Raw genomic sequence first — 26396 nt, forward strand, 5'->3', positions numbered from 1 at the left:
AAATTTAATATGTATAAGTTAACGTCAACTTAAACATATATTTTCTTTAAGTCAACTACTTCATTAGCTTTACTTTATTGTTACAGTTGATAACAACTGTGTGAAACTCAACTTCGTAAAATGTGACCTGACCTCTTCATTAACTTGGACATTTAACACCAATAAATGATTGTAGTTTTTATTTTTAAACGCAATATCCGATACCCCACCAATTCATGGAACTGCACGTGGTCAATTAGAAAATTATCTTGAAGCCATACTTCACGCTTAAAGCTACTCAAATTAAACCTTTAAAAGATGACTGTTGATTATATCATATGAAGAAATTAGTTTTTTATGCAAATAAAAAAGCCACAATATTTTTTAAGGGGAAATATTTCCAAGGCAATTAGCGCTTAGGTCTTTCTTTAATTTTACTAACTTAGTGCTACTATAGGTCAACACTTTTCTACAGAGGAAACACATAACTAAGATAATATGGCAACCCAAGGCAACGCTAAATCCGTTTGATATGTATTCTTCATTATATGTTAGTTTTTTCCCTCCATTACAATTTTGCTAAAGGTAAAGTCTGATCTGTTGCCAATACGTCGCAATAAAATGGCATATACATTGTGACATCATACTAAAGATTACTGTTCAACAAGTAATCTGTATCTCTGAGTTATGGTAAACGTGGTAATCAGCATACAAGTAAAGAATTCCCAATATTTACCAAATAGTTCATACATTTGTTTAAAAAGTTCTTTCAGTGTTATTATACTCGCAAACGTTACGCAAAGTCTCGTAGCCGGACTCGTGACTCCGAATTCGGACTGGGTACTTTTTGGCCCTAGTCGGACTCGGGGGTCGTACTCGAATTATTTTTAAACGTCGCAGTCCTGCTTTGCACTGAGCGTTGTTTGTAATGATATGAAAACACTGCTTGTATAATGCAGACTGCACATGGGCTTTTTTGTCAATGAAACATATTAGAGGGGCGCGCGAGTTTCGATAAACTGTGTAAAGCGGGCGCGGCCCCGAAAGTTTAAGAACCTCTGATTAGGCGATTATTCTTAAAACACATTTAATAACAGGTAGCCAAGTGGCGCTTTAATGTTAAGCCTTTATGAAATAAAGTTTATGAAATTTTAATTAATTTAGTTTGCATTGTGGGTGAAAGCGATTTTTCGTTATCATATACTTAATAGGGCTTTTTTTTCAAAACACTAAAAAAACAAGAAATATATTTATGTGCTTTATTTATAGATAACGGTAAGACATAATATCAAATTTAGAATATCAGCGCAAGGGTAAGATGTTGCGTTTTCTTTCATGTGCCTTAATTTACGTGATATATGAAGTGGCGGTCGTCGCCTCGGTGGCAAACATTGTCAACAACGGATACCGCGGAGTTGTGGTGGCTATAAACCCTGAGGTTCCAGAAGATACACTGCTTATTGACGCGATTAAGGTGAGCTAAAATCTGACATATAATTAACCTAATTGAGATTATCGGTTTAATAAGGTTTCAATCATACTGTTTAATAAATATTTCACGAAGCGAAACGATTAAAGCTCTGCAAGTATTTGTAAGAAATTTCGAAGTTGTGTTAGTTTATGTGTATTGGCCGTTATAGTCATAGTATAAGCTGAACATTACCTTGCTAAGAATCAAACCCATGCGTGCGTTAGTTACGGGTGCCATTATCAAGTCTTAAGTAGCAAAATATTACTGACAGACACTATTTTGTCTTCGGTTGGAAAGCATAATGCAAATTGAAACTAAGTTGTTTGTATAATACACTATTTTTGTTCCAATCAGTAGCAGCAAATACAAACTGGTTGAACAAGATTTGACTTCTCGCTTTTGATTCAGGCGGTTTTTACGAATGCCTCATCAGACCTATTTGTCGCTACTAAGCGAAGAGCATACTACGATAAAGTCACCATACTCGTTCCAAAGACCTGGTCTGGCATATACAATCCAGCTACAAGTGAAACATACGACAGTGTAGGAATTTTATATTTTATTTTAGTTCATAACACTTAAAAATGTAATTGATGTCTTAATCAATTGTCTCCCCCCTTTACTTCATGTAAAAACGTCTTCTCTATAATATGACATTGTATGCAAGTGGCAACGTACAGTTTCTTTAGGCCGATGTTCTGGTAGCTGCCCCAAACCCGATGTTCCATCACCAGCCGTACACTTTACAATATGGCGACTGTGGTCATCCTGCAACTTATATTCATCTCACGCCCGACTACATTAAGAACGATGTATTTGTTAGCGATTTTGGACCAAAAGGTATGAACCACTAAAAAAATTTGTTCATATTGGCCGTTTTCATCTGGGAGAGATAGATTCACAATAGTGAACATAAACCATTTCATAAAGTTTTGGTCAAAAAACTAAACGTCGAATTTAACGAAAGCAAGTTTATTTGTATTTCAACAGGTAAAACAGTTGTTCACGAATGGGCTCACTACCGATGGGGGGTCTTCGATGAAACATACACAACCGGTTACAACCCATTTTACTTTGACAGTAATGGCAACGTTGCCGCAACTAAGTAAGTTATTATAGCTACAAATGTTATGCGACATGTTGGATTGTCCAATTTGGACCGAGTGGTTAACATAAGTGTGTCGATATTGTTAGTCAATACGTTTTACAAGGCCTGAATGAGAGATATATACACATTTGTAATTAACAGTTCCTTACATTATCTTAACTATTAATCGTTTTGTTTGACTAAAGATGCCCCGCGTCAATGGTAGGAGTAAACAAGGTGGTAGACTACAGCAGTGGATCCAGTCGCGACTGTGGGAAAAACTGGGAAAACGGACTTCCAGAAGACGGTTGCTTATTTTTCCCCTACGCCGAGCAACCTAATGGAATGGAAGTGTCGATTATGTCACACCAGTACATGGATAAAGTAATTCAATTTATGTTGTATTTTTTTAACAACAAAACCTTTAAACAAGGTAATATTTGAATTCTTAAATGCATTGTGTTGAGTGATTTCAACGACAACAGTTTTAGGATTGTTTGTATTTATTAGAGCACTGAGCACAGTGAGCAGTGTGGCCTAAAAACACGTTTTTCGACCCCAATTTGTTCTATTTGCTTTATGCTTTTACATTAGAATAAACAAATATACACTGTATATATGCTTATTGATTCACAAGCTGACTAAAATAAAATCGGATTACTCAAGTGGTTAAATTAATTCCTTCGTCGATTAGCTCACTTGATACACGACCAGTGTTTTTTTAAGGTGTTTTGGGGGTCCGAAACGGCCCCCCAAATTTCTCCAGCGGTTTCCCAAATTTTGGACTTTCAAATTTTTGGTATTTAAGTGAAACACTTGCGGTCTCTTAAAAACTACTTAGCTGTCACCCAAACCAAACCTTAAAAAAAAACCTGTACACGACTATGACTGCGTTTAATTAAACTCGCATTTCAGCGACCATAGTGTATAAATAGCAGTTGATAAACACGACCTAAACTTTAACTGCTTTTTAGATCGTGACGTTTTGTCACAGCAACAGCGCGGACCCGGTGAACGTTCATAACGCTGAAGCACAAAACGAGCACAACCGATTGTGTTCACTACGCAGCACTTGGGAGGTCATTATGCAGTCACCTGACTTTGCAAACGGAGCTAATCAACCCGCTGCTGGATCAACCGAAACTAGACCCGATTTCAATGTGGTGCAAGTCGAAGCCTCATCGAGATACGTCCTTGTGCTAGACACTTCTGGGAGTATGGAAAACGTAAAATTTAAATTTGACCAGTATACAATAGCATGTAGCAGGGGCGGATCCATACGGGGCACGTGGCTATAGACCCCAACCAGTGGTGTAATTCAAAGTTTTGTCAGCCGGTTCTATCACAAAAGTCATATATTTCAGCCGGTTTTGTTACAAAAGTCAAATTTCCGGGAAAACATTTCCGGGAACTGCGAACCGGCTGAATCCCATCACAACTAACAACCAATCTAAAAACCAGCAGTCGTCTCATGACTTGTACATATGACGCAACAATCACATTTTCAGACAAACAATCACGAAGGAAAATTACTACGATTAAAAAATTAGCACAATGAATGACCGTTACGTGCGACCTTGACCATTGTACATTTTGAGAAAAACAAACACTTGTGCTAGTCCAGGGCTTTGGAGCAGTCGTAAACGTTGAACGGCTCCGGCTCCAGCTCCGGAGCTCTCTTTATCATAGGTTAGCTCCAGCTCCAGCTTCAGCTCCGGAGATTATTGATACCACTGCTCCGGCTTCAGCTCCGGCTCCATTACGTCAAAAACTGAGGTTTAAGGCTGAACGCTTAATTTGCAATATCTAGCGTTCAAAAATATTCACAAACGAAACACCACAATCGTTAGTTAGAAAAGGTGCGCCAAAGAGGCAAAGGAAAGTTGCTGTTAAATTATGTGAATTCAGCTTTTAGTGGAAAGCTGGGAGCATTGCATCTTATGAAATACTTTGGAGCCGGAGCTATTTTTTAAACAACTGGCTCCAGCTCCTGCTCCAGCTCCATTTAAATTTCACGTATATAGAGCTCCGGCTCCAGCTCCGGCTCCGGGGCTCCGGCTCCGGGGCTCCGGCTCCACGCTCCGGCTCCACGCTCCGGCTCCACGCTCCGGCTCCGGCTCCAAAGCCCTGTGTGCTACTTGAAACTTGAAAATCAATGTATGGAATAAGATTAAAAAAAATCCATTGACAGTACCCACTAGCCAGTAATGCTAACCGGTTCGTTAATCTTATAAAATTCCGCGATACGGTTCATGGAACCGGTGCGAACAGGCTGAATCCCACCACTGACCCCAACTGCATTTTTGCCTATTTTCACTACCTAAAGGCCAAGTTTTCTCGCGCTATGCGCAAATCTGGATTACAATTTCGGTATCTCTCACCCCGAGTTGATTAATTTGTTTCAGCCCAATGGCGTTATTTTTGCTCGGTGCGAATCGAGAACTTCTTTGTAATGAAGCTTTTATATTGAAAGTGACACTCCTCTGACCTAAAACTTTAACAAAAAAAGAACTGTGTGTCCTTATAATTACTTCTTTATGACGTCACGTTTAGATATAGCTTTGTGACGTCACGTTTTTACGTAACTTTGTGACGTCATCTCTGCCACCCAAACAAAAATCCAAAATCTGCGCCTGCAATGTACCGGTAGTCATATCGAAATGGTGTCTATACATATCCACAAAATAGACATTGTGGCCTGTGATTTTATTATGCTTCTCACAAACTGCAGGCCAAAAAAACGGACTTAAATCAAAAACCTAGGTCTTTAGGTGAATCTGTAAATAACTTATAGTAACTTCACATTTTAAACACATTTACATGCTGTTATTTACTGTGTGACAACAGTGTGTCAGTGTATGCGTCGCCATTCTTTTAAATGTAAGATATTAAAATTACCTGCATCGACTGTATATTTATTTAAAAAGCATAATCTTGCTGGTCGCATTTCAAGTCGATGCTGGAATTGCGACAAAAAGTTTCACTTAGTAAAAGGCTTATTCAGATGTGCATCGGCTAAAACAGGGTAAGTTGCAACATGGCGCCTCCCAAATAGTCGAAACATAAGATGTAAACAACGTAAATGCAATTAAAGATAAAAAAAAGAATCTAGTTTGCTTTCGGTTTCTGAATCAACAGCTTGCCATTAATTTGTCAGATCTTTTATATATAAAGCGCCTTACAAAAGTGTTGGCAATAAATTGGTTTGCAAAACCTAACTGTTTTATGATACCGCCTGGTGTGTGTATAGCGACCATAAACCATTATGGACGAAACGTTTCCCAAACATGTCATTGCGCGCCCTTCAAGAGGAATAAAAGTTTATATTTAACTATCTATTTTCCAAGAATTTTGACGTGCGGGTGGGTGCGTGCGACTCGTGCGTGCGTGCGACAAGCCTGATGACGTTAAGCACTTTGTTTAATGGACGTTTTGTGGCAACGCCCATCTTCTTTGATATTGCGCAGCCCTACGAACAGTATCTAAACATTAATCAACAAAACCTAGTTTGCTACTTGTTTGACAGATATGTAGGCCTATTGCCGAGAATTCGTGAAGCTGCAAATATCGACCTGCTACACAACAAATTCCCTTTCCCGTTTGCTAGAGCCTGTTGGCACTTGATCTCCCATGATTCTCCCGTGATTTGAATTTCTTAAATATAAGGTGAAGTTTGGTTTTCACAATATTTATGTGCAGGGCCGCATAGAACAGATGGGCCAGGTGGTAAGCATCTTCATCGAGCAGTTCGTGTACGATGGTGACAAGGTTGCCATCATAGAGTTCAACGATAAAGCACACGTACTCTCCGACCTTGTTCTTATTAATAGTAAGGCGGACCGCGACGGTTTGCTGGGCAGCATTCCCACTAAGCCGGATGGGAGAACTTGCATTGGCTGCGGAATCCAATCCGCCATTGAGGTACAGCTTATCACATTTGACGAGTTTCTACAAGGCTGCTTGGTAGATTAATCTGTCTAAAAAGCTGCTGGGTAGATTAATTTGTCTAAAAAGTCGTATTTGTCTAATTCTAAATAGAGAAATTAGGTTGCACTAGAGACAAACGGCAATGAATTCTCGACAAGATTTGCACCGCCGTGTTCATTGGTTCAAGGTGGAATTGAAAGCAATAAAAATGCACTAAATTAAGTCATAAATGCAAGGTAAAATGAAATAAGAATACCAAAGGCGATAAGATAAGACTTTGCGACTTTTGACTTTGTGAGCATGTGCCTTTGGATATGCTACACTTCTGACTTCGTCGAGTCCCGAATTCAACTCCGACTCCGCAGCCCTGCGTGGAAAACAATCCACCGAATAATTATTCTTCGTAGCGCATGTGTCGTCATAATGGCCGATTGTGGGTTAAAATTGCTTGGGTTGTTAAGGCTTCGGAAAGTTATCTGCCTGTGCAATTTTGATTCTCTCGGATTCCTAAAGTGTTGGTATTCGTAATACTAAAACTGCAAAGCAGTGTTTTTTTTAATGTGTGTCGCGGAACTACAGTGTGCCCTGAGAGATTGTTCAGCGTGCCACAGAACTTTTAAGCGACATATTAAACCAGGGGTTGGCAATTATTTTTTACTGAGGGCCGAATGAGAAACAAAAAAATGTCAAGAGTATAGGCTCAGTGTTTTGACAAGCTCGTTAAGGTCAGGGTCGAGTCCAAGATTATTTATGAAAAAAACTTACTTTCGGAAAGGACGTATCAAGTTACGTTTTATGGGACGATATAAAACGAGTAAGCTTTATAAAACTGCTGCACACTGTGACACTGGTAAAGAAAACAAGTCCATTTTAAAGAAAAGCGTGGGCAAGGCGTCGAAAGGTGACGCCTTAAGCACTTCAGTAATATCATTAGGGCATAGAATACATAGAAGGCTCACTGCCTCAGTTGCATACCGTTCCGCATGAATGACACTTCGGTCGTGAATGTAAACAGGCTTTGGCATCAAAATTTGTTGTATTGTGTATCGGGTTTTATCACCGACGTTCAGAACTAATTTTATCTACTAATTAAGATTAAATTAGGCTTTTACCATCGTGAAGACCTCTCCATACAACTATAACGATCGTATAAAATGCATGCGCTATCGTCGCGGTCACCTAAACCTGTGCGGTGACGAATCTGGGAACACACACTAAGACCTAAAAAGCAACAATACCTAAAGCAGAAAAATCTATAAAACCATAGTATTAAGACAAACGACATAATAAAGCCAAATACGCAGTAATATCCAGTACAGCATAATATCAAAATCGTCTGAATAAGACCTAAATCTGTCGGAATTAGGCCTAAATTCATCGGTTTAAGGCCTAAATTCATCGGAATTAGTCCTAAATTCATCGAAATAAAGCCAAATTTATCGGAATAAGTTCTAAGTTCATCGGCATAAGGCCTAAATTCATCGAAAGAAGACCTAAATGGTCAAAATAACGCCTGAACCTGTGGTTTTTGGGGCCTGTTTGGGGTTACAAAATGGGTTAGTGTTGAATTAGGGGAGTTAGTGTTGTACTTAGGGGTGGGGTTTGGGGTTGGTTGAAGTGTTGTTTAAGCCTGATTATGAGCATTTAGGTCTTATTCGATGGATGTAGGACCTATGCCGATTTAGACAGTACTAATACCATTGGGTATTAGTCCTATTTTGGCCTTATTCCGAATTGTATTTCATTCTGACGTTGGTGTTGTTCTTATCTCGGTCTTATGGCTGGAAATCCAAAATCTGATTTTGGTTTTGCGCAGTTATTTTATTACAATTTAAAAATAAATTAAATATATATATATATATAACAATAATTTTTAAACAAAATTTTAATATTCTTTTTATATGAAATACTATTTACAGATGGTTTGATATTGTAAATTGTGGAGTGATGTGTGGGGGAGATGAAAATTTTGAATGGTTAGAAAATTTTTTTATTCAAGCACTAGCTTCTTGGAAGGTTGTTTATATCAATTTGCTTAAAGCTATAGCAGGCACTTACAGCTATTTTTAATTAAAGGAAAATATAGAAAAACATTACAAAGGTGAAAACAAAAGACTTATGGCAAAGCCCACATTGTTCACCACTAACCAGAATAAAATAAATTTTATTCCGCTTAATAAGCGTCTTTTAAAACAGCTGGATTATGTGTGCCTACATGACGAGACCCAGTGGGCCTTCTATGTAAATAGTATTCTATGGTAATACAATATACGCACATTGCTCGATATATTGACATTTACCCAACTGCTGGGACACTGATACAACAGTTTTGGACTGCACACAAAACACGTAAAATTTCCCTCGGAGCTCAAAAAAACTTAGAATGCGGTCAACTTATATAACTTTTAAGTTGCAGAAATTCGTTTTTTGGGGGGTAGGGGAGACATTAAGAGAGATTTTAATTGTTTCTTTTTTTATGTTTTAAAGGCGGAATACATTAGATTAGCGTGTTCAAACTAGACTCTTTTTATTGGCTAGCAATTAAATCACACGGCCATACATTGCTGCATTAACTTCCTTTACTTAGGTTATTGTTCATTAAAAAAGTTAGGGTTCCTTTATTAGAAAAGGTTGGAAACCACTACCCTACAGCTAATAGTGTTTGGTACAGCGACTTGACATTGATGCATGTTGTTTAAAAATTGCTCGTTTACAACAGTGTATAACACGGTGCTATGTAATGAAGGTCTTGGAAAACGGTGATAAAGTTGCGTCAGGTGGTAACATTATTGTTTTCACCGATGGCGCGGAAAACGAAGATCCGAGGGTTAAGGATGTCAGGCAAGAAGTACTTAATAAGGTAATTAAAGCAAAATTTAAAAGTAATTTAAAAAGGTTACGCCTCAATTATTTTAACCTCAATGAAAAGCTGTGGTTCTAACTATGTTCGTATTTTTCGTGTCGGTGCGCCAGTAGGCAAAATAAAGTGTTGCCTGAAATTTAAGTTTTTTCTTCATTCGACCGCGGCCCTTCGTTGAGAAAAAAATTCGGGTATAAGTATAAAGACGATTATTTTTCGACTCAAAAAATTAGAAATTTTTACCTAAAAATATTCGTTTTTGACACAATTTTAACCTATAAGGAATTGATTTAAAAAACGCATTATTGTATGAAATACTGCAATAGTGTTCTGGCGTCCTCAGTCACGCGGTTTGGTGTTTTACGGACGACTGGTGGAACACAAATCAGTTATTTTTTGGGGTATAAAGAATAGATCTCTTAAAAATGCTTGTGATATTTTGGTATATCAAAAAGACAAAAACTATAAAAATGCCAAAGAAATAGAAGACGCGGGGTATTTTTGAAAATTGTTGAGGAAACAGTTTCGTAAAAATGCAAGGTAAACAGAATTGTTCAACAATTTGTCCAAATCTGAGTTTCACAACTATCTAATTCTTAAGTAAAATCGAAGTTAGATGAACCTAACGCGTAAACGTATGTCGTATATTGCTTAAATTCACAGATACAAAGTCCCAGTGTTTTTGAATGTAATTTAAAACTACATTTTGATAAAAATTTTACAGTAAACAACGATTTCAAAATGCTTTTTCCGTTTTTGTTATTTTTGTAACGATGGTTGTGCATTTTGTAAATGTTTTTGACTTAAAATAATTTTGATAAATTTTGACCTGAGAGTAAATTTTGACTTTTTTGACAAGTTTAAAAATAATCGCCCTAGTTATAAGTGATGCATTATGATTCATTGTTATTCATATCACTAAACTTAGCCATGGATAAATATTGTTGAGCATTTGCGTTGGTCAAGACCACGCAAGCAACCTGTATAAACGTACACTTTTTCGGAATTTTATCACCTAAAATCCATCAAACGCAAACGCTTCGTTTCCTTTGGCTTATATGACTCAACTGTTTACGCTTGCATGGTTAAGTTCAATAACTTTAAAATTATCGTGCTAAGAGGCACAAGTATTTCTGCAATCTGTTTGCTAAAAAACAGAGATTTGTTTAAGTTAAATGGGCTATGATTTTATGGCCTCAGGCCAGCCTTAAAGAGGACATAGCTTGCTAAAGAACTTTATGCCTGCAACCCTGTAAACTCACTCCTACTTAAAAAAGAGCCTGTAGTTTCAAAATTGCTTTATGTCTGTAACCGAATTCATGAATGTTTTTTAGGATAAAGGTTTCCAGTATAAAGTTATGTAAAGTTGTTTCGCAACCACCGAAAAACAAGGACACTATACACGTTTTTTACACAAATTAGGCTACAACTAATATGTAACAAAATTCAAATACATATAAAAATACATTGTGTCTATTTTTTGAAAATACTTTAAAATTTTTTAATTGGAACCCAGGCTAAATTTTAAGTCTATTTACTAAACAAATATGAACCTTCAAAGTTACTTTTACATATGTCTTATTAATTTCTAAAATATAAAAATATTGAAAATCGTTAATACCCAAAAATAACCATATAATTTATACAGTGTGTCTTGCGTCTTTGCTTTTAACACGTATGACGTGTCACATTTCTACCATAGGACGTGATTGTGCACGCGATCTTCTTTGCCACAGACGCGAACGATGACCTTCAGGATTTGGTCACAGATACAAACGGAATATGGTTTTTCGGCAGTGATACCAACATCCAAAGTATTCTTGGCGCTTTTCAGACTCTGTCTGCGAAGGATGACGGCGACGTTTTCAGTGAAACGTTTCAGGTATGTAACCTATAGTGAATGAATGTGTACAGCGCAATTTAGTAAAAAAATGCATTATGGATTGTTTAAGGATAAATCATATATTTCATTGTTTAAACTATATATAAAAATACCGCCTTGAATTTTAATCAGGCTATATTTTTAAGAAACGTTAGTCGACATTAATTTAAGAAAGCATATTTTACTCCGATAAAGATGTTGTTAGGTGATGTCATGCAATGTAATAAACGTTCTGGTCTTAAACGGCTAAAACGTCTTTAAATCAATTGATTCACACTCACAAGTTAGTTAATTAACATCTAAAGTTAAACAATTAAAATGCTTACAACGGCGGTTAGGATGTTTGCTACACACACGCAATTTGCGCTTTGCCCGTGGCTTGCTTTCTACGTGGGTGAAAGTAAAAAGAATATCCCACGATAACAACAGGTTCCCTGGTAGAGTAACATAAAACATCTCGTAGTTGGAAAAACGATGGCGCGGCAACGGAAATATCAATAGCGGCAAACTAAAGTTGATTTACTATGTTGGTCGACGCTTTTCAGGTCCACAGTTCAACTTTTACAGTTGGGCCATTCGAGACGTATACCAATGACGTTTTTGTTGATTCCACCGTTGGAAATAGCTCGGTGTTTACTTTTACCTGGTCTCAATACGACATTCCAATCAACGTGGTACTCGAGGCTCCTTCCGGATGCGAATATTCGACTAACCCCTTGGTACAATCTCACAGCTGCCAAGGCCACCCGCTATCAACCACCGACAAAAACTTTAACGTTGTTACTTTCCCGCTTCCTGGAACCGCTCAGGTTGGTTTGATTTTTGCTATTCCGTTGTGTTAATAATTTGTCACAATATATATTTCGTTTATAGTAAAAATTATCGTACTACAATGGTTGCCGTTTTTCCTAGCTAATTCTTTTCGAAATACAATGTTTATCGATTTCCGGTGCGTCTGTGGCGATTAAGTAATAAATTGAGTGTATTGCGAATTGCTACTTATAAATGAATAGTTGTTGCATAAGTTTTACAAAACTGGTGACTACAAGCGTAACTGGTTGCAATGTTTAATCTAAGATTGGTAGATGGCGGTATTATGTATCAACGTCAACCGGGTACACCCAAACCATCACAGCTACAGTGACGTCTCAGGCATCGGACAGAAACAAGGCTCCCGTTCTGGTTACGTCAGGCCTGGACCGAACTAATGCAGGCACTGGTGACGCCGTGGTCGTCTACGCACAGGCATTTATTTGTTTCTCTTTAATCATAAAACATGTGGCCTTTACTCGAAATGTCGCACTATTTAGATGATAATGTATTATGTTTCTATCCTTAAGGTATCTCAAGGTTATCTCCCAGTCTTAGGTGCAAATGTTACAGCTAGAATAGAAAAACCGGACGGAACTGCAGAAGATGTTGACTTGTTCGACGCTGGTGGAGGTTAGACTTAATAAATTAAACTTATTTGTGTTGCACCTTTGATTGTTGCAGTCATGCTGTAACATTTTTATTGTGCGTGATACGTATTTTAACTAGAAGACCTGATTTCAATTAAATAATAAAGAAGTTTCCAATTACCTTAAATAAACATTTTCCCGATTTTTGATATAAAAGTTCTTCTTAGGCCAGCAAATAGCTCAGATTGCAATGTCACCCAACGTAAACCTCCGAATGACAATGTAGATTTGTATTTTGTCAATACTTTCTACAAAGCCTGCGCCCATTTGTTATGCCGTTTTTGCATTTTTAACCGAAAAGTATAATTACCAAAATTATGATTTTTATTCAGCCCCTGATGTACGTCGGGATGATGGCATTTACTCTCGTTACTTCATTGGATACAACAACCAGGGGAGATATTCAGTACAGGCAAGAGAGTCTTTTCACAGATATGTTACTTGAAAATCTAACATATTGGATTTACTGATTTTTCAGTTATGCTATTTATAGATTACGGTTACGAAAAACGATGAAGTTACGAGAAGAGTGGTTCACACAATTTCTAGGGCAAACGTCAATGTGGGAACAGCGCAACAAGATGGTAAACTTTTTGTCTTGTAATTTAATATCGCAAAATCGTTTTGCAAGTTTTTATTATTTTTGATTATCGCGATTTCGTATCTTTGTTCGGTATGTATATTGCATTATTATCACGAAAAACATATGTTAAATATTTTTTTTGGTTTGCAACAACGTTTCCTTGTGTTTAGGATCGGTGGTTGTTAATCAAAACGCTGGTGATTATTTCGATAGCGTCCCATCTAGTGACATAGGGGAATTCTCGAGAGTCATAACATCAGAGGGATTTTCATATTCCGGGTAAATGCGACTCGATCCCCAGATTTGTATGCTTAAACCTTCAAAGTTACTTTTACATATTTAAATTAGATGTTTCGTTTTATATCCAGCACTTTCGGCAGAGGTGCACAAAATAATTTAAGATATATGCCTTTAGAAAGCCTGTAACTGAAAAAGATGATTTTTTTCCGCCGAGCAAGGTGTTTGATCTTCAAGCCTCACAAGGTCAAACTGAAGGCCACCAGAGGGCAATTGTTTTGTCTTTCACTGCTCCCGGTTCGGATTACGACGTGGGAAGAGGTATAGGATAACTGTTAACTTTGACCGCCAACCTCAAATTTACATCATTTAATATCAGACATTAAGCTGTTTGGTTTTTACAAATAACAAACATAAAAGTTGTCAATATAAGATTTTCTGGACATGACACTAGCATTAACTATACCGCAATTTAACCTGGTTTTGACAACAAGGGAGGTGTTTATTTGAAATCAAATGATTACCACAGGTTCATCGACACCACGTTATTTAGGAAAATGACATAATTTTTTAATTTTGATACTAATGACTTAACATAATTAGGATTTGACTTAGTATGATCAAGACTTCGGTGTGACTGGATCTTTGTAATTTGTTTTATGACTGGACTTAAACTTAAAAAAATTGCGAAATACTTATATGAGACTTTTAAAAATGACTTGTTCGCAACACTTAAAATGAAGTCACTATATGTTCTATAAATCAAGATAATTCACAAAAAATCAAGATAATTCATGACATAATTAACTAGGACAATGTTATTGATTACCTAACTGGATTTTTGGACTAAATGTTGTACTTTCGGTATCAGCGTCAAGCTACGAAATTCGTTACGTGATCAACAATGCCAGTTATCTGGTGGCAAACTATGAAGATTGCATAAGGGTGGACAACGAGACCTTACTTGAAGGCAACCTTACTCTGCCGTCGGTGGCTGGCCGTCAAGAACAATTCTTTGTGTTGCCTCCTTCGGCGCCAAAAGAAGCAAAGTAAGTAATCTCTGTATCTGGTGCTGACAAATAAAACAAGTGGTAATGTTGACAAATTGTATTTTACTGTTGACGAGTTTTCGCCCTCCGTGCTTTATTAGGTCAGAATAAGACTATACAAACGATAAAAGCGCCTCCTATACAGATTCAGCGAGAAATTATCAACCAAAATTGAATATATCTGTAACTTATAGGGTGACTGATTATTCGTTGCATCCAACTTGATGTATCAATTAGATTAGTTGATTGAATAAATTAAAAGCACTAACAAACACTTACAACAATATTTAATTAATCAATCCATTTAATTAACTAAGCAACAACATGACAACTTTCTTGTTAAGAATATCTTTTGCTATGAGAGCCGCTGATCAAAACTTCAATCTGGCAGAGATTTCTAATGTTGCAACAATGACGTTTAATGCAGCAACTTCACTTTCCATCATAAAACAAGTGCTGGCAGTGGCGTCGTTTATTGCCATTGCGCTTTCGCTCTAGCTTCGTAACAGTTACGTGGTTTTTACTTATATATCGTCTGCATCACCTGTACTTCGTAGTTATCATGTCACATCCAGACTTGGACAACTAGATTTATTTTAGCTTATTAGAATTACATTGGAATTAAAATTAGATCATTTCAGTTTTTTACCAAATTCTTATAAAAAACGATGTCCGGTACTACCCTATATGTTTTAACTTCGGTACCCCGTAAATATTACCTGTAATTTCTGTGTGGACCGCTGTAGATATAATGTTACTTCCGGTTTGTACAATGCCAAACAACAGACAACTGTCGTAATAAAATAAATGCGAAATGTATACCGATGATTTTCGACATTGCTCCACTGTCGGAATTTTCAAAGTTGCTTTGGTCGGGTCTAGTCTGTTTTTTTTTATCGCGGTCGTGAATGTCGTTTGTGCTGTTGTAGAAATGTATCGGATGCGTTGTAGTTATGAATATAATCGACAAGCAATAGCAACGAAGTGAAGTGAAATTTATAGCCAAGGCAACTTTTTGCGTTTCACATTTTTTTGCTTTCGGCTGACTAAAATTGGATTTTCCTCACATCTTGGTTTTGTAAAATCAATTGCAGAAGCAAAGGAAAATTTGTGGTCCGTAAAGATAAGTAAAACCACCAACAATGTCAATAAACGTATCTCTGTTTTAAAGCAACGAACAGATACCAGAAAATAAGTGCGCCTTAAGAAAGTCGAGCTAATAAGTGTTGAAATTACAATACCAGCAACTATATAGCGTAAACATTTGAGCCAAAGAAAACGAAGCTTTATAGTGTATGATGCAATTTATAGTAGAATCCGGAAAAGTATAAGTTACGCAAACAAATTTTAATCATTACATGTTACCTTGTGTAAAAGCATTGTTAAAGAAAAATATTTTGTTTTTTTCGTTTTTCCTCAAATATTTTAGTAAGAAAATCATAAAACTCAAATTAAAAAAACACGTGTAAAATAAAAAAACACGTGTAAAAACCAATCAGATACTTTTTTAAAGAAATATATATTTCGCCTATACCGGCATCGTCGGTTCCTATAAGTAAAGTAAGATACATAAACATATCAAAGTGATTATAAAAATAATAAAAAAAGTAAAAAAACATATGAAATCAATAATTATTAAGCAAAATTGAAAACTAAACATCGGGCTGTCAGAGGAAAACTATATGGCTTTCTGAAAGGTGGTATAATGCAAAGCAGTGCCGCGCGAAAAATGCAACTTGAAGTGACATTCGATAAGAACACGACGAGATGGAAAAGAGAAAAGGTCTTTGTGAGGTAAAATCTTATGCGAGGTAAAATCATTTTTTTGGATGTTTATTGTGACATTAGTTGTTTTTAGCCATTTGGTTTCGCCAGTTGACACATTGGCGGCTGTTCTAAAAATATAATTTCAAAACACTTCGAAATAAGTTTAGATATGTGTTCCACAGCATAGCGCTGTAAAAGGCAGCTTTGTCTTTATTTTCCTTGAAGTTAAATGTTTTCCATATCGCTCTATGGCCCCTCCGTCTGGTTGAAAACAAAATTCTTTGTTTAATTGTCTACCCTAAATAGGCGATTGTTTACTTTCAACGCTTTCTGCAAAATTGCACATTCTGCCACAAGAAGCTCACTGAAGCTTGCAAGATGTACGAAGTTAAGTTAACCGATGTTTAGGCCGAGACTTATTAATTGTCTGTGTGAAAGTTTTTCTTCTTATATCTTAATTGGCTCTGTCTGTGCCGCTGGTTTCCGACGCAAAATATTAGATATTGTCAGGTTGAGATCCAAGCGAGGTGCGATTAAAGCTGGAATGTTTATCCCATAAAATGTCTGTTCCCCAAAATTACGTTAACCCTTGTTCTCATTAGAACAATGTGTCCTACGTTAGTTTAAAAAGTATGGTGGTCAAATTTCACATGCAAACGCGCTGCTTGCCCATTCCACTGGTGCAGCAACGGAACGATCGAATTGGAAAAGATCTGGTACCGATATAAAGAAGATGTCACTATAATACAGTGTTGCTGCAAGCCATTGTGTCACTTGTAAAATTGTCCTTCCCTGGCAATTAAGAAAATAATTGTACCGGAAAGAACAATTTTATATTTGAAAGAAGCAATTGTTAAGAAATAATACAACAAAATAAATCAGCATCTACTTGAACTAAGTATGCTACATTTTAACAGGTGTCCGATAACATTCGAGACAATTTCGGCAAAATACTTTTGCAAAAATTGTGTTTTGAATAGGGCGTTTATTAATATAAACAGCACATATAAAGCAAGAAAGGTATTGCTATAAGTTGACAAAACTTTATTACAGTTTTCTTTGGTACGGTACGCACGGAGTCTTTAAATTCCTAGTCCAAGTCATCAGTTACCCAAGTCAGGTCTTCATTAGAGAATCTCATCTCTAAGTTAAGTCCCAGCCAAGTTATTATTAGAGCATGACATCTCTGATATCAAAATAAACGATAGGCTAAACCTTTAAAATTGGTAAACTGGTCCGATTTGGAGCAATAGGTCAATTAAAAAATAAGATAAAACAATCTGTAGCAATCTGATTTTACGTGCAACAATTGAAATAAATAACTGAATTTTATAACAAAATGTTTATAAAAAACACATAATTTTAACCCATGTCATTTGACAAAATGACTTAAATCCAAATTAAGTCCTTTGTCCAAAAGATTAAAGTCAAGCCAAGTCATTTTACCAAATCGATTTAAGTCAATGTCAAGTCATTTGAAAACAGTGACTTAAATAAGTGCACTTAAGTCATTACAACACTACAGTTTTGAAGGGGCTGTGGGGCACGAGATTTAATTGTTAAAGTTTCTGACTCTCGTTAAGGTTGCTTGAAGGTTGCGTGCGTATAACTCGTTAGCCAACCAAAATACCTCTGGTGATTATTAATTGTATTATCTGATAAATGAGCAACCAGTTAAACTATAGAAGGCGGACAAGTTAGCATATAGGAGATGCTACTTGCAATATCAAAGTTACGAACAGCGAGAAGATAACTGAGAAGAAGTCCTTTTCATACAAGCGGAAAGCGGTCTTAAGTACACAAATCCCTGAGCTGACAGCACAGAGATAATGCAAGCCAGTAACTACTTAGCACTTTGGAGCGAGTAGGCAATAAATCTGTGGCATAAGCAAATACATCACAAAAGTTACTGTAAACACAATCTCTTATAGTCGGTAAATTATAGCCGTGCGCTACAGGGCCATATGGCAGCGCAGTTACATTCTTAAGAATCACGTTTAAAAATAATAGCTTAGATCTAGCTGCGAGACCGATTCCTTTATCAAAAGGGCCATATATGGCTTCATTAAAATGACGATATTTTGCTTGCGACGCATAGGTTTTGAACCGCTGATTTACTGAGTAAAACATTTTATCGTCCAAAAGGTTAGTTCTAACATAAAGAAGTTATGAAACCGCAAAAAAATTGAAAGGTAGAAAATATGAGTGATTCCAAACAACAACTTACGGTTTTTCACAAATTTTAAATATATTGATTTAAAAATGCAGAGAAGGTTTGGCTTTTATGTGCCTTTTCAAGCAGAACTAACGGAAATCGGGGAATTCCCGTTTGAGCGGTTGAAATTCATTTAAAACCTGCTGTTATAATTACACACTTGTGGTTAGGCTGTGTAAAGATGGATCAAACAATTTGGGAATGCTTAGGAAAGCCAAGTTCAGAAGGTAATCTGCTTTCCTCATGTGGAGCCGAGTTGCAAGAACTAATGCGTCAAATTGATATCATGGTAAATACTTCTAAAATATCCAATCTGTATAGTTATTGTAGTCCGGATTGGAAACTTTGGATATTGCATAAGGGAGACAGTACCAAAAAATACGCCGCTCTAACACCTTTACTGCTAAAATGTACACAATAGAGCTACCTGTTATATTTTCGGGAATATGAATAAGAGTTGCCAGACCAATTAAAGCACTTTTAGCCATGCCCCAGTAAAAAATAGCCAATTTTTTGGTAAAACCAGCTCCATATTTCTAGATTTTAGCCCTATATATTTTATTGATTGAAATGAAACATCAGGAATTAAAAAATACTTCATCATTAAAATTGAGCAAACATTTTTATTAATTAAAAAGCTTGTTTCATAATCTCCTCAAATTTATATTTAACTTTTTGAGAATAACTTTACTTCTTCCATGTTGATACTTCTCTCCAATTCCAACAGTTACTAAATACTTAACTTATAGACTTGCATTTCCAGCAAGCATGGAGAAACATTAAAATGTTTAGTTAGTTATTAAAGGTATCGTTAGCCAGAATTAGTCAAAAATATAATGCTTAGAAAAAATATTTGTTTTTCAGGGAGCAATAAGACCTCTGGAATTAACCCAAATGGCTAATATCAGGGCCACATTTGTCAATCCTGCTCTAAAAGATTTACTACTGAAAACTCTAAGCTTGGCTTAAGTTTTACTTTTTCGCTGACTTAAGTTTGCACGGCTGTACTAATTTTAAAGCGATTTTCATGAAATGCCCTGCTACAGATAGGTGTGCCAATGCGTGGAAGTAAATCCAAACTTTCAAACCTGGAGTAATCAAAACTGTTTGATGGTGGAGTGTAGTTATCTCAATTACTTAAAACATGTAAATGCAGATGCCTTCTTACTTTTTTATATTTAGGTACGAAACAAGAAATCTGAGTGGGAAGCAGAACTTACTGCAACTCAGGATTGTTTATCATTGAAGGAACAAGAATTATCACATACCAGGTGGAAAATTTAACTTCCTAGTAAACCTTAAACGTTAATTATCTAGGAGTCTTCACTTCAGTATAAAAATTCGAAATGTTACAAAGGATTACAAAACATGTACACACACCGTTGCTACAGTAAGTTTATCACAGTCTGCATTTCTTGGCAGTTTTGGCTGAAATCTGGGTGTGCAATTAAGGTTTATGAACACATACGGTTTAGAATACTGCCACAGCTCTTTTTCTAGAATGCAGTTCTGCAATTTTAACAGTCGTCCACCAGCCATGCAATACAGACTGGAGTTAGCTATAAAAATTATAATATTCATTTAGTCTCAAATAATTTTTGTTGATATTTGTTCATCTGTCGATTTACAACTGAATTGTTCCTGTATATATCTTTACTATAATCAATTCCTAACCTGACAAATAGTTTTTTTAATTATACTTGCATATCTAATAATAGGTTAATTGTTTATTCCTCTCAAATTAATCAATATTTAAATTAGAGCTTTGCTTGAACAAAAGCATCAGGAAGTTGGTATATTAAAACACCAACTCGATGGATATGAATCTGCCCAAAAAAGCATCTCAACACAATATGAGACACAACTCAACAAATTAAGAAATCAACTTAAAAATCTTAAGGTATGAATTTTTGGTAATCATTTCATTAAATTGTTGTAAACCCTCGAATATTTATAAAAAGTTATGTTTAAATCATGAAGATGTCAACCTATGGCTCCCTGGTATCTTAGGTCGTGTTCGAGGAGACTTCACAAATGCAACTGTTGAGAACCTATTGTAGTTAAAGCATTTTACATCCTATCTACAATGTTATTGCAATCAGGGTATTATTTTCTACTAAATCTTCCTCACACTCTTGATCCCCACTGGATTCTGCTCGTCCCCTTGAAATATGACTCTTTGCGCCACTAAGTAAAAACCAAGCTATTTAAATTTTGAAACTAATTTTAGAAAACAGTGTCTGGAACTCTTGTCATGAGTAGTGTACTTACTTTTGTCAAAAGTGCACTAAGTCACTGCTTAGAAAAGACTTTTTGTATTAAATATTTTGATGAATGCCTTGACTTGGGCTTGAACCTTACAAAAATAACATATGATGAAATAAAGTATTTTTAAGTTCAATGAAATTAGGTGAATTTACTTAAATCTATTTGTAATTCCCCTTGATGTGGCTGGTTATTTGTGTTGTTTGTGGTGTGATTAACTTATATTAGAAATGTAATGATAACTGAAGTTATCACTTCTAGATTTTAGAGAAAATGTAATGCTATTAATGACATAAAAACGCCTTATATTGCTATTGAAGTGATTTAAACTTAACTTTTTATCTGTAACAAATTACTTGGTTTGAACCAAAGTTATTTAGGTGTTGAAATGACTTGTTTACCACACTGCTATATGTTTTAGGGTTTTGTTATGTCTTTGTTGCAGGACACTCATGATAAAATGCAACGTTCCAAAGACAAAAAGGTTCAAAGTTTTGCTGACAAAGAAAAGGAGATGTTGGATGACATAGACAGACTTACTCTCGACTTAAAACAAAAGAAAGTCCTGGTTGTTCAGCATGAGAAGGAAGCTAGTGAATGGGATATCTGGTATAAAAAATATTTCCAAAATAGCCATTTTTACCTTAAAGTAATTTTTCCAGTAATACATGTTTTGTTAGTATCGTTTTTAATTATTTTTTTATAATAATTTAAGTCCAAATTAATTAACTTCTTATTTAAAGAATCATGTCTAACAGTGGTTCATTCATGATATCTAACAGCAAAAGATCCCTGCAACATCAAATTGAAGGCCTAGAGAAGCAGAAAAGAGTGATCGCCCAAAACTATGAGCGTTCCCAACAGCAACTCACTGTTGCCCAGAACCGCCTTAAGAAGAGCAATCGTATGGTTGAGGAGGTCGAGGGTACAAGCCAGACTCTCCTCCGTAAGTTGGAAGAGGAGTTGGCCAATGACAAGGACCTTATCCAAAGGCAGGAAAATGTAATTGCTGATCTACAAGCAAAAACTAGGGATTTAAACACTGCCCGGCATACTGCAACTGGGGAGAAATACCGCTACCAGGAGCAGTCAGATAAAGCTAATTGCAAGGTAAGGAATTACAAATAATGTTTTTATTTAATCCAGTATTGCTGTTATGCCTTATAATTTTCATGGAATTCAACAATTGCAAATTTTACCTTAATAAACTCATTTCGGTGCTTGAAAACGCTTTATTTTAAAATAAAAAAGCTTTATTTAATAAAGTTGCGTGTGCTGGAAGAAGAGGTTGACAAGCTTCAAGCTTCCCTGTCAGCTCGCGAGACTGCCCTCCGCGGTTCTGAACACGAGATCGCTGATATGCGAAACAAGATTTCCGAACTGCAAGCTAGTGTTCAGACCAAAGACAAAATCATTGACGCCATGCAGGTGACATTTGCTTGCATAGCAAAAATAGTTGCATATCGATAAATCGTTTACCGCACCTTTGTTTTAGATTCCTAAAAACAAGTTAAATCAAAGCAAAAGGTTTTAAAGTTTACAACTGATAATATTGTAAAAAATTATTCGTAATTTTTTTATAAGCTTTAACTACTCTTGCCTACTTTTTAATTGGATTTTATATTTGCTTATTCATCCTATAGAACAGGGGTCGCACAAAATGTTAACTAAGAATTGTGTTATTCAAATGTTAGAATAATCGCGAATCAGGCGGGCCTCGGATCTTTTTTGCACTTATAAACGCGTTTAATTACACTTAAGGAGGCAGTAAAGTGTTGGCGCAAAGCGCGAAAAAAAAGCGTTTGTTTGGTTTAAATTTTGAGTCCATACGTCGTCATCCATACTACTAATGAAAAGTGTAATAAAACTACTTTGAAGAAACGCGATAACTTTAATAGTTAATCTAGTTCTTTTTTGGTATAACGGCACTTATTTTTAAATTTCTTGCAAGTTTTTATTACATTGCCGAAAATGGAAAATAAAAAAATTTTATAAAGTTTAAACTTACGTAGTTCAAATAGTCAAAATGTATTTAAAATGGACTCGTGTCTATTTTTTCAAAGAGGCGGTGGGCCGGATCCGGCCAGCGGGCCGTAGGTTGCCGACCCCTGCTTCAGAAGACTGAACAGCAGTTTGCTGTACACTCTACTCTACAAAACACATATCTTACCTAATATGTAGGTTCGATCGCCACTTAAAAACAAAGATGACGAACTTCAGCACAAAGTGGTGCTATTGGAGGCCTCTCTAGAGGCAATGACTGAAATGGAAAAGCAACTTCGCGAAGAAGTCAAATCAGTTGAGCAGCAATTAAGTTATTCAAAAGAAGAAGCACGAAACTTAAGAGAAACCTTAAAGAAAAGCGAGAATGCAAAGGTGAGTTGCCACAAAAGAGGAAGCGAATATTTTTAAACTATACGGAAAGCACTTCACTTCATGCTTAATCTTGCAAATCGTTTTCCATTGTTCAAGGTTAAGGATTTAAACCAGGAAATCAATCAGCTGCGTGACAAACTGCACCAAATGGAAGCGTCACATTCAGCACAACTTAATGGAATGAAGGTGAACAATTTGCAAGTAAACTTTTTATACTAAAAAGAAAAGGGTCAGTAGCTTTTTTTTGTATTTATTACCACTTTATACAAAAGCTCATAGTGTTATATGTATACGTGCATCATAAATTGTTAAGTTGAGCCTTATTATCGGCGAGACCACAAATAGTAGTCAGCCATTTTATTTTCGCTAGAGCGAAGTGGGTCGCCTGTCGACTCACCTGCATGGACGCGATGCTAACATTGAACGTCTGGACGCCACTTGTGCCGAGATGGAGCGACAACTGCGCGACGAGGCCCAACAACGCGAGAAGCTCAACTCGGAGCTGCAAAGCGCCGCTTCCCACCTCAATAAGCTGAGGTCGCAGCGACAAGCCTCGACGGACGACATGTCGGCAAGCACTGAAAAGTAACTGTTCTTTTCCTGTTTTTTGCCTGCTCTGAATTGTACTGGCGTTCGGCTGCAATAGCCAGATAAAAAACATCCGGCATTTTATGCGAAGTTAAGTGTGTAGACACCACTGAGAGTATGTTGAATTCGCCACGACTATCCGGGAAACGTTGGTAGAAGCAATATATCATTGCCGACTGGCGTTATCAGCTTTCACCAAAGATTTATGCAGTTGCAAAACACAAACAGCCAGAATTGTTTGCTAAACAATAAATACGTTGTCAACAAGGTTTAGAAAATACGTTTGTTCTAATATTCTTATGCAAAAGAAAATGAATAAAATATAATTTTACCTAACTTAAAATATTCAAGCTAATGCATATTGTTCTGATTTTGGCATATGAGGAACTTTGTTTGTTATACATTTTATTAAATAACAAGAAAAAGTACCTCGACAAACCACAATATTTACCTTCTATTACTAAAAAAACCTCATATCAACAGGGGATTTTACATATACTTAATTTTAAGGCAGGTTTAACACTTGTAGATGTTTTAATGTAATCCATCATGTTTCTTACAGTGTAAACACCGTTTATACGTTTTGTATCGACTAATTGTCCAGTTTTAACTAAAATTTAAAGTATGCGACGGAACAACAATTTCTATTCACATATTGCCCTTTAAAATCATCCTCGTTGTATATGAAAGTTTTTTCGTAGCCATTACTGTATCCTTAAAGGGCGTTAGTTGTTATTTATTAACATATATTAGATCTAGTTATTTGTTTGTTTATTATGTACCCGTGTTACAGGTCACTGACCGAGGCCGAATTACAACTTAGCGATTTGCGACAAAACTACGGCAAAGCGGTAACAAGGTTGGAGGATGAAAACCAGCATCTCAAATCACAGGTACAAGTTGTGTTTCTTTGCTTTCTGCGCATTTCTAACTACCTTTGACTTGCCATCAGCAAAAACTCAAACAAAACATCGATGTACATTCTATAAATGCATATATTAATGCATGTAATAGATTTCACAAAACTCAAAGCACGGGTAGGTTTAATCTGCATGCCGTTGTGTCACTTATGGTTTAAACTTAGAACAATGTTTTTAACATCCATTTTGGAGCTGGTATTTAGCAAATAGTTTTAGCGCCCATATTATCAAAACAATTTATCTGACTGACTGTGACTGTATCAAACTGTTGCGTTCGCGTGGTTCAGATACTTGACGACCATAACTTGGGATTAATCACAGAAATCGAAATTTTTATTGGAGATATTTTCTCGCCAATGTCAGTCTCCTATGACGATGCGAAAATTAGCTTGTCCTCTTAAGTAAGGTATCAAGTTACCTAACCGATTTCCCACGCAGGTGTCGATTTTGAAAGGGAAACTTCACAAGGATGAGGCCGCACCCGGCAAACCTTACAACAGCGTTTCTACTAAAGACGAGGAAAACGCTCGAATTAACGAGATTGTAAAAGCTTATGAGCACCGCATCGCATCACTGGAAGCTCGTCTTCAGGAAGATGTAAACCACGTTCCCAGGATTAAGGTTCCGGCTTCCACCAGCAGCGTCATCCTTCGTTCCGCTGACGACTCCGAAAGCGCAACCGTAACTCCGAGATCGGATGATTTAACCCCGCGTTCAGCGATCACTGCGTCATCAGACGGTAGCAAGGATGTGGTGCGGACTCCAACACCTACAAAGAACTTCCTGCGCTCTATTGGAATCGATCCCTCGTCGGTGAATGCGTCCTCCATGTCTCTGTACTCCAATGCACCTGGGAGTATGAGTGAGAAGCAACTCCAGATGCTGCTTGGCATTTCGGACGAGGGTTACGAGGATAATGTTACCTCATCCTCCTCCTTGGAGGACTTTGCTCAGCAGGAGGAGAAAAGAGTGGTGGAGTTAGAGTCGAGGATCGAAAAGCATATCGGCGATATGCAAAAAGCGATGGACGCAGTAATGTCAAAATATTCAAAAGGTTGAATGTTTTGTTCCAACCGTAAAACAGTAAAAGAGGCCCAACACGCCAAGAAACGTTTTAGGAAATTCCGCCAAGGAAAACAAGCATCGTGCATGCTGTCTGTTCAAGGCCGACATTAGAATTATTGAAGTACAGTCATTGGACTGATTTATTAGACTGGTCGATTGACAGAAAGCTTTTACTCAACAAAGCCGTCGATTTACCGTTTGTTTGGTTTTCAATGTCCATGTGTATAGTGTACAGAAGGCCCGGAATGCAATGTTGGATTTAGCATATTTTGGAACTGGTCGCAATATTAATTTATAATACAAGTCATTTAAATACCCTAAACATACTATAATTTAACAAACTTACTCTTTTTGCCATTAAACGTTGGGCGATGCCATTAAACGTTGGTCTGGTTTCCTATTATCTCACATGTTGCATTTTTTGTTTATGTTCTTGTTATTGATTGTGTATTTTGTAGTATGTTTTTGTTCCAAGTTGCTCTGTTTACATTGTGTCTACTATTTTTTTGTTATCTAACATTATCGATAACGAACATACACAAGTGTAGGCTATGCTCTCGATGCTCGTCCGATACCATGTTGGTATCGCTGTCGATCCGATAACAGTTTAAGCTTGTCAGAAATGGTTTTCTATATAAATAAGCGGTTTTCACTTTGAAAGGTGT

The 26396-nt window shown here is 36.6% G+C and overlaps 2 protein-coding genes across 2 annotated transcripts; both read left to right on the forward strand.

Moving 5' to 3' along the window:
• The first annotated feature begins 1297 nt into the window (after positions 1 to 1297).
• On the forward strand, positions 1298 to 15033 carry LOC146160544 (calcium-activated chloride channel regulator 1-like). The gene is made up of 18 exons (XM_083384962.1): positions 1298 to 1453; positions 1859 to 1993; positions 2140 to 2290; positions 2441 to 2555; positions 2744 to 2921; positions 3512 to 3763; positions 6237 to 6458; positions 9211 to 9324; positions 11027 to 11206; positions 11752 to 12015; positions 12284 to 12451; positions 12547 to 12649; positions 12999 to 13078; positions 13160 to 13250; positions 13420 to 13528; positions 13665 to 13807; positions 14358 to 14535; positions 14880 to 15033. The coding sequence occupies exons 1-18, from the start codon at positions 1298 to 1300 to the stop codon at positions 15031 to 15033; spliced, it is 2793 nt and encodes a 930-aa protein (XP_083241088.1).
• Positions 15034 to 18681: 3648 nt separating this feature from the next.
• On the forward strand, positions 18682 to 25733 carry LOC146160545 (centrosomal protein of 63 kDa-like). Its single transcript, XM_083384725.1, has 11 exons — positions 18682 to 18806; positions 19700 to 19788; positions 20279 to 20417; positions 21228 to 21391; positions 21565 to 21892; positions 22049 to 22210; positions 22964 to 23158; positions 23255 to 23344; positions 23529 to 23743; positions 24540 to 24639; positions 25105 to 25733. Exons 1-11 carry the CDS (start codon positions 18699 to 18701, stop codon positions 25723 to 25725), a joined length of 2211 nt encoding a protein of 736 aa, XP_083240851.1. The 5' UTR covers positions 18682 to 18698; the 3' UTR covers positions 25726 to 25733.
• Positions 25734 to 26396: the final 663 nt, after the last annotated feature.

Source organism: Ascidiella aspersa, chromosome 3 (genome assembly GCF_963924565.1).
Source record: "Ascidiella aspersa chromosome 3, kaAscAspe10.2, whole genome shotgun sequence".
In the NCBI taxonomy this organism is placed as follows: domain Eukaryota; kingdom Metazoa; phylum Chordata; class Ascidiacea; order Phlebobranchia; family Ascidiidae; genus Ascidiella; species Ascidiella aspersa.

What these genes read in the sequence shown, in the direction of transcription:
- LOC146160544 (XM_083384962.1), top strand. Translation starts at nt 1,298, where the DNA reads ATGTTGCGTTTTCTTTCATGTGCCTTAATTTACGTGATATATGAAGTG. An exon ending in GGCAACGTTGCCGCAACTAA is followed by an intron (nt 2,556 to 2,743) that starts GTAAGTTATTAT and finishes GTTTGACTAAAG; the next exon opens with ATGCCCCGCGTCAATGGTAG. An exon ending in TCGGCGCCAAAAGAAGCAAA is followed by an intron (nt 14,536 to 14,879) that starts GTAAGTAATCTC and finishes TTTCTTGTTAAG; the next exon opens with AATATCTTTTGCTATGAGAG.
- LOC146160545 (XM_083384725.1), top strand. Translation starts at nt 18,699, where the DNA reads ATGGATCAAACAATTTGGGAATGCTTAGGAAAGCCAAGTTCAGAAGGT. An exon ending in AGAAAAGCGAGAATGCAAAG is followed by an intron (nt 23,159 to 23,254) that starts GTGAGTTGCCAC and finishes CCATTGTTCAAG; the next exon opens with GTTAAGGATTTAAACCAGGA. An exon ending in CACAACTTAATGGAATGAAG is followed by an intron (nt 23,345 to 23,528) that starts GTGAACAATTTG and finishes TATTTTCGCTAG; the next exon opens with AGCGAAGTGGGTCGCCTGTC.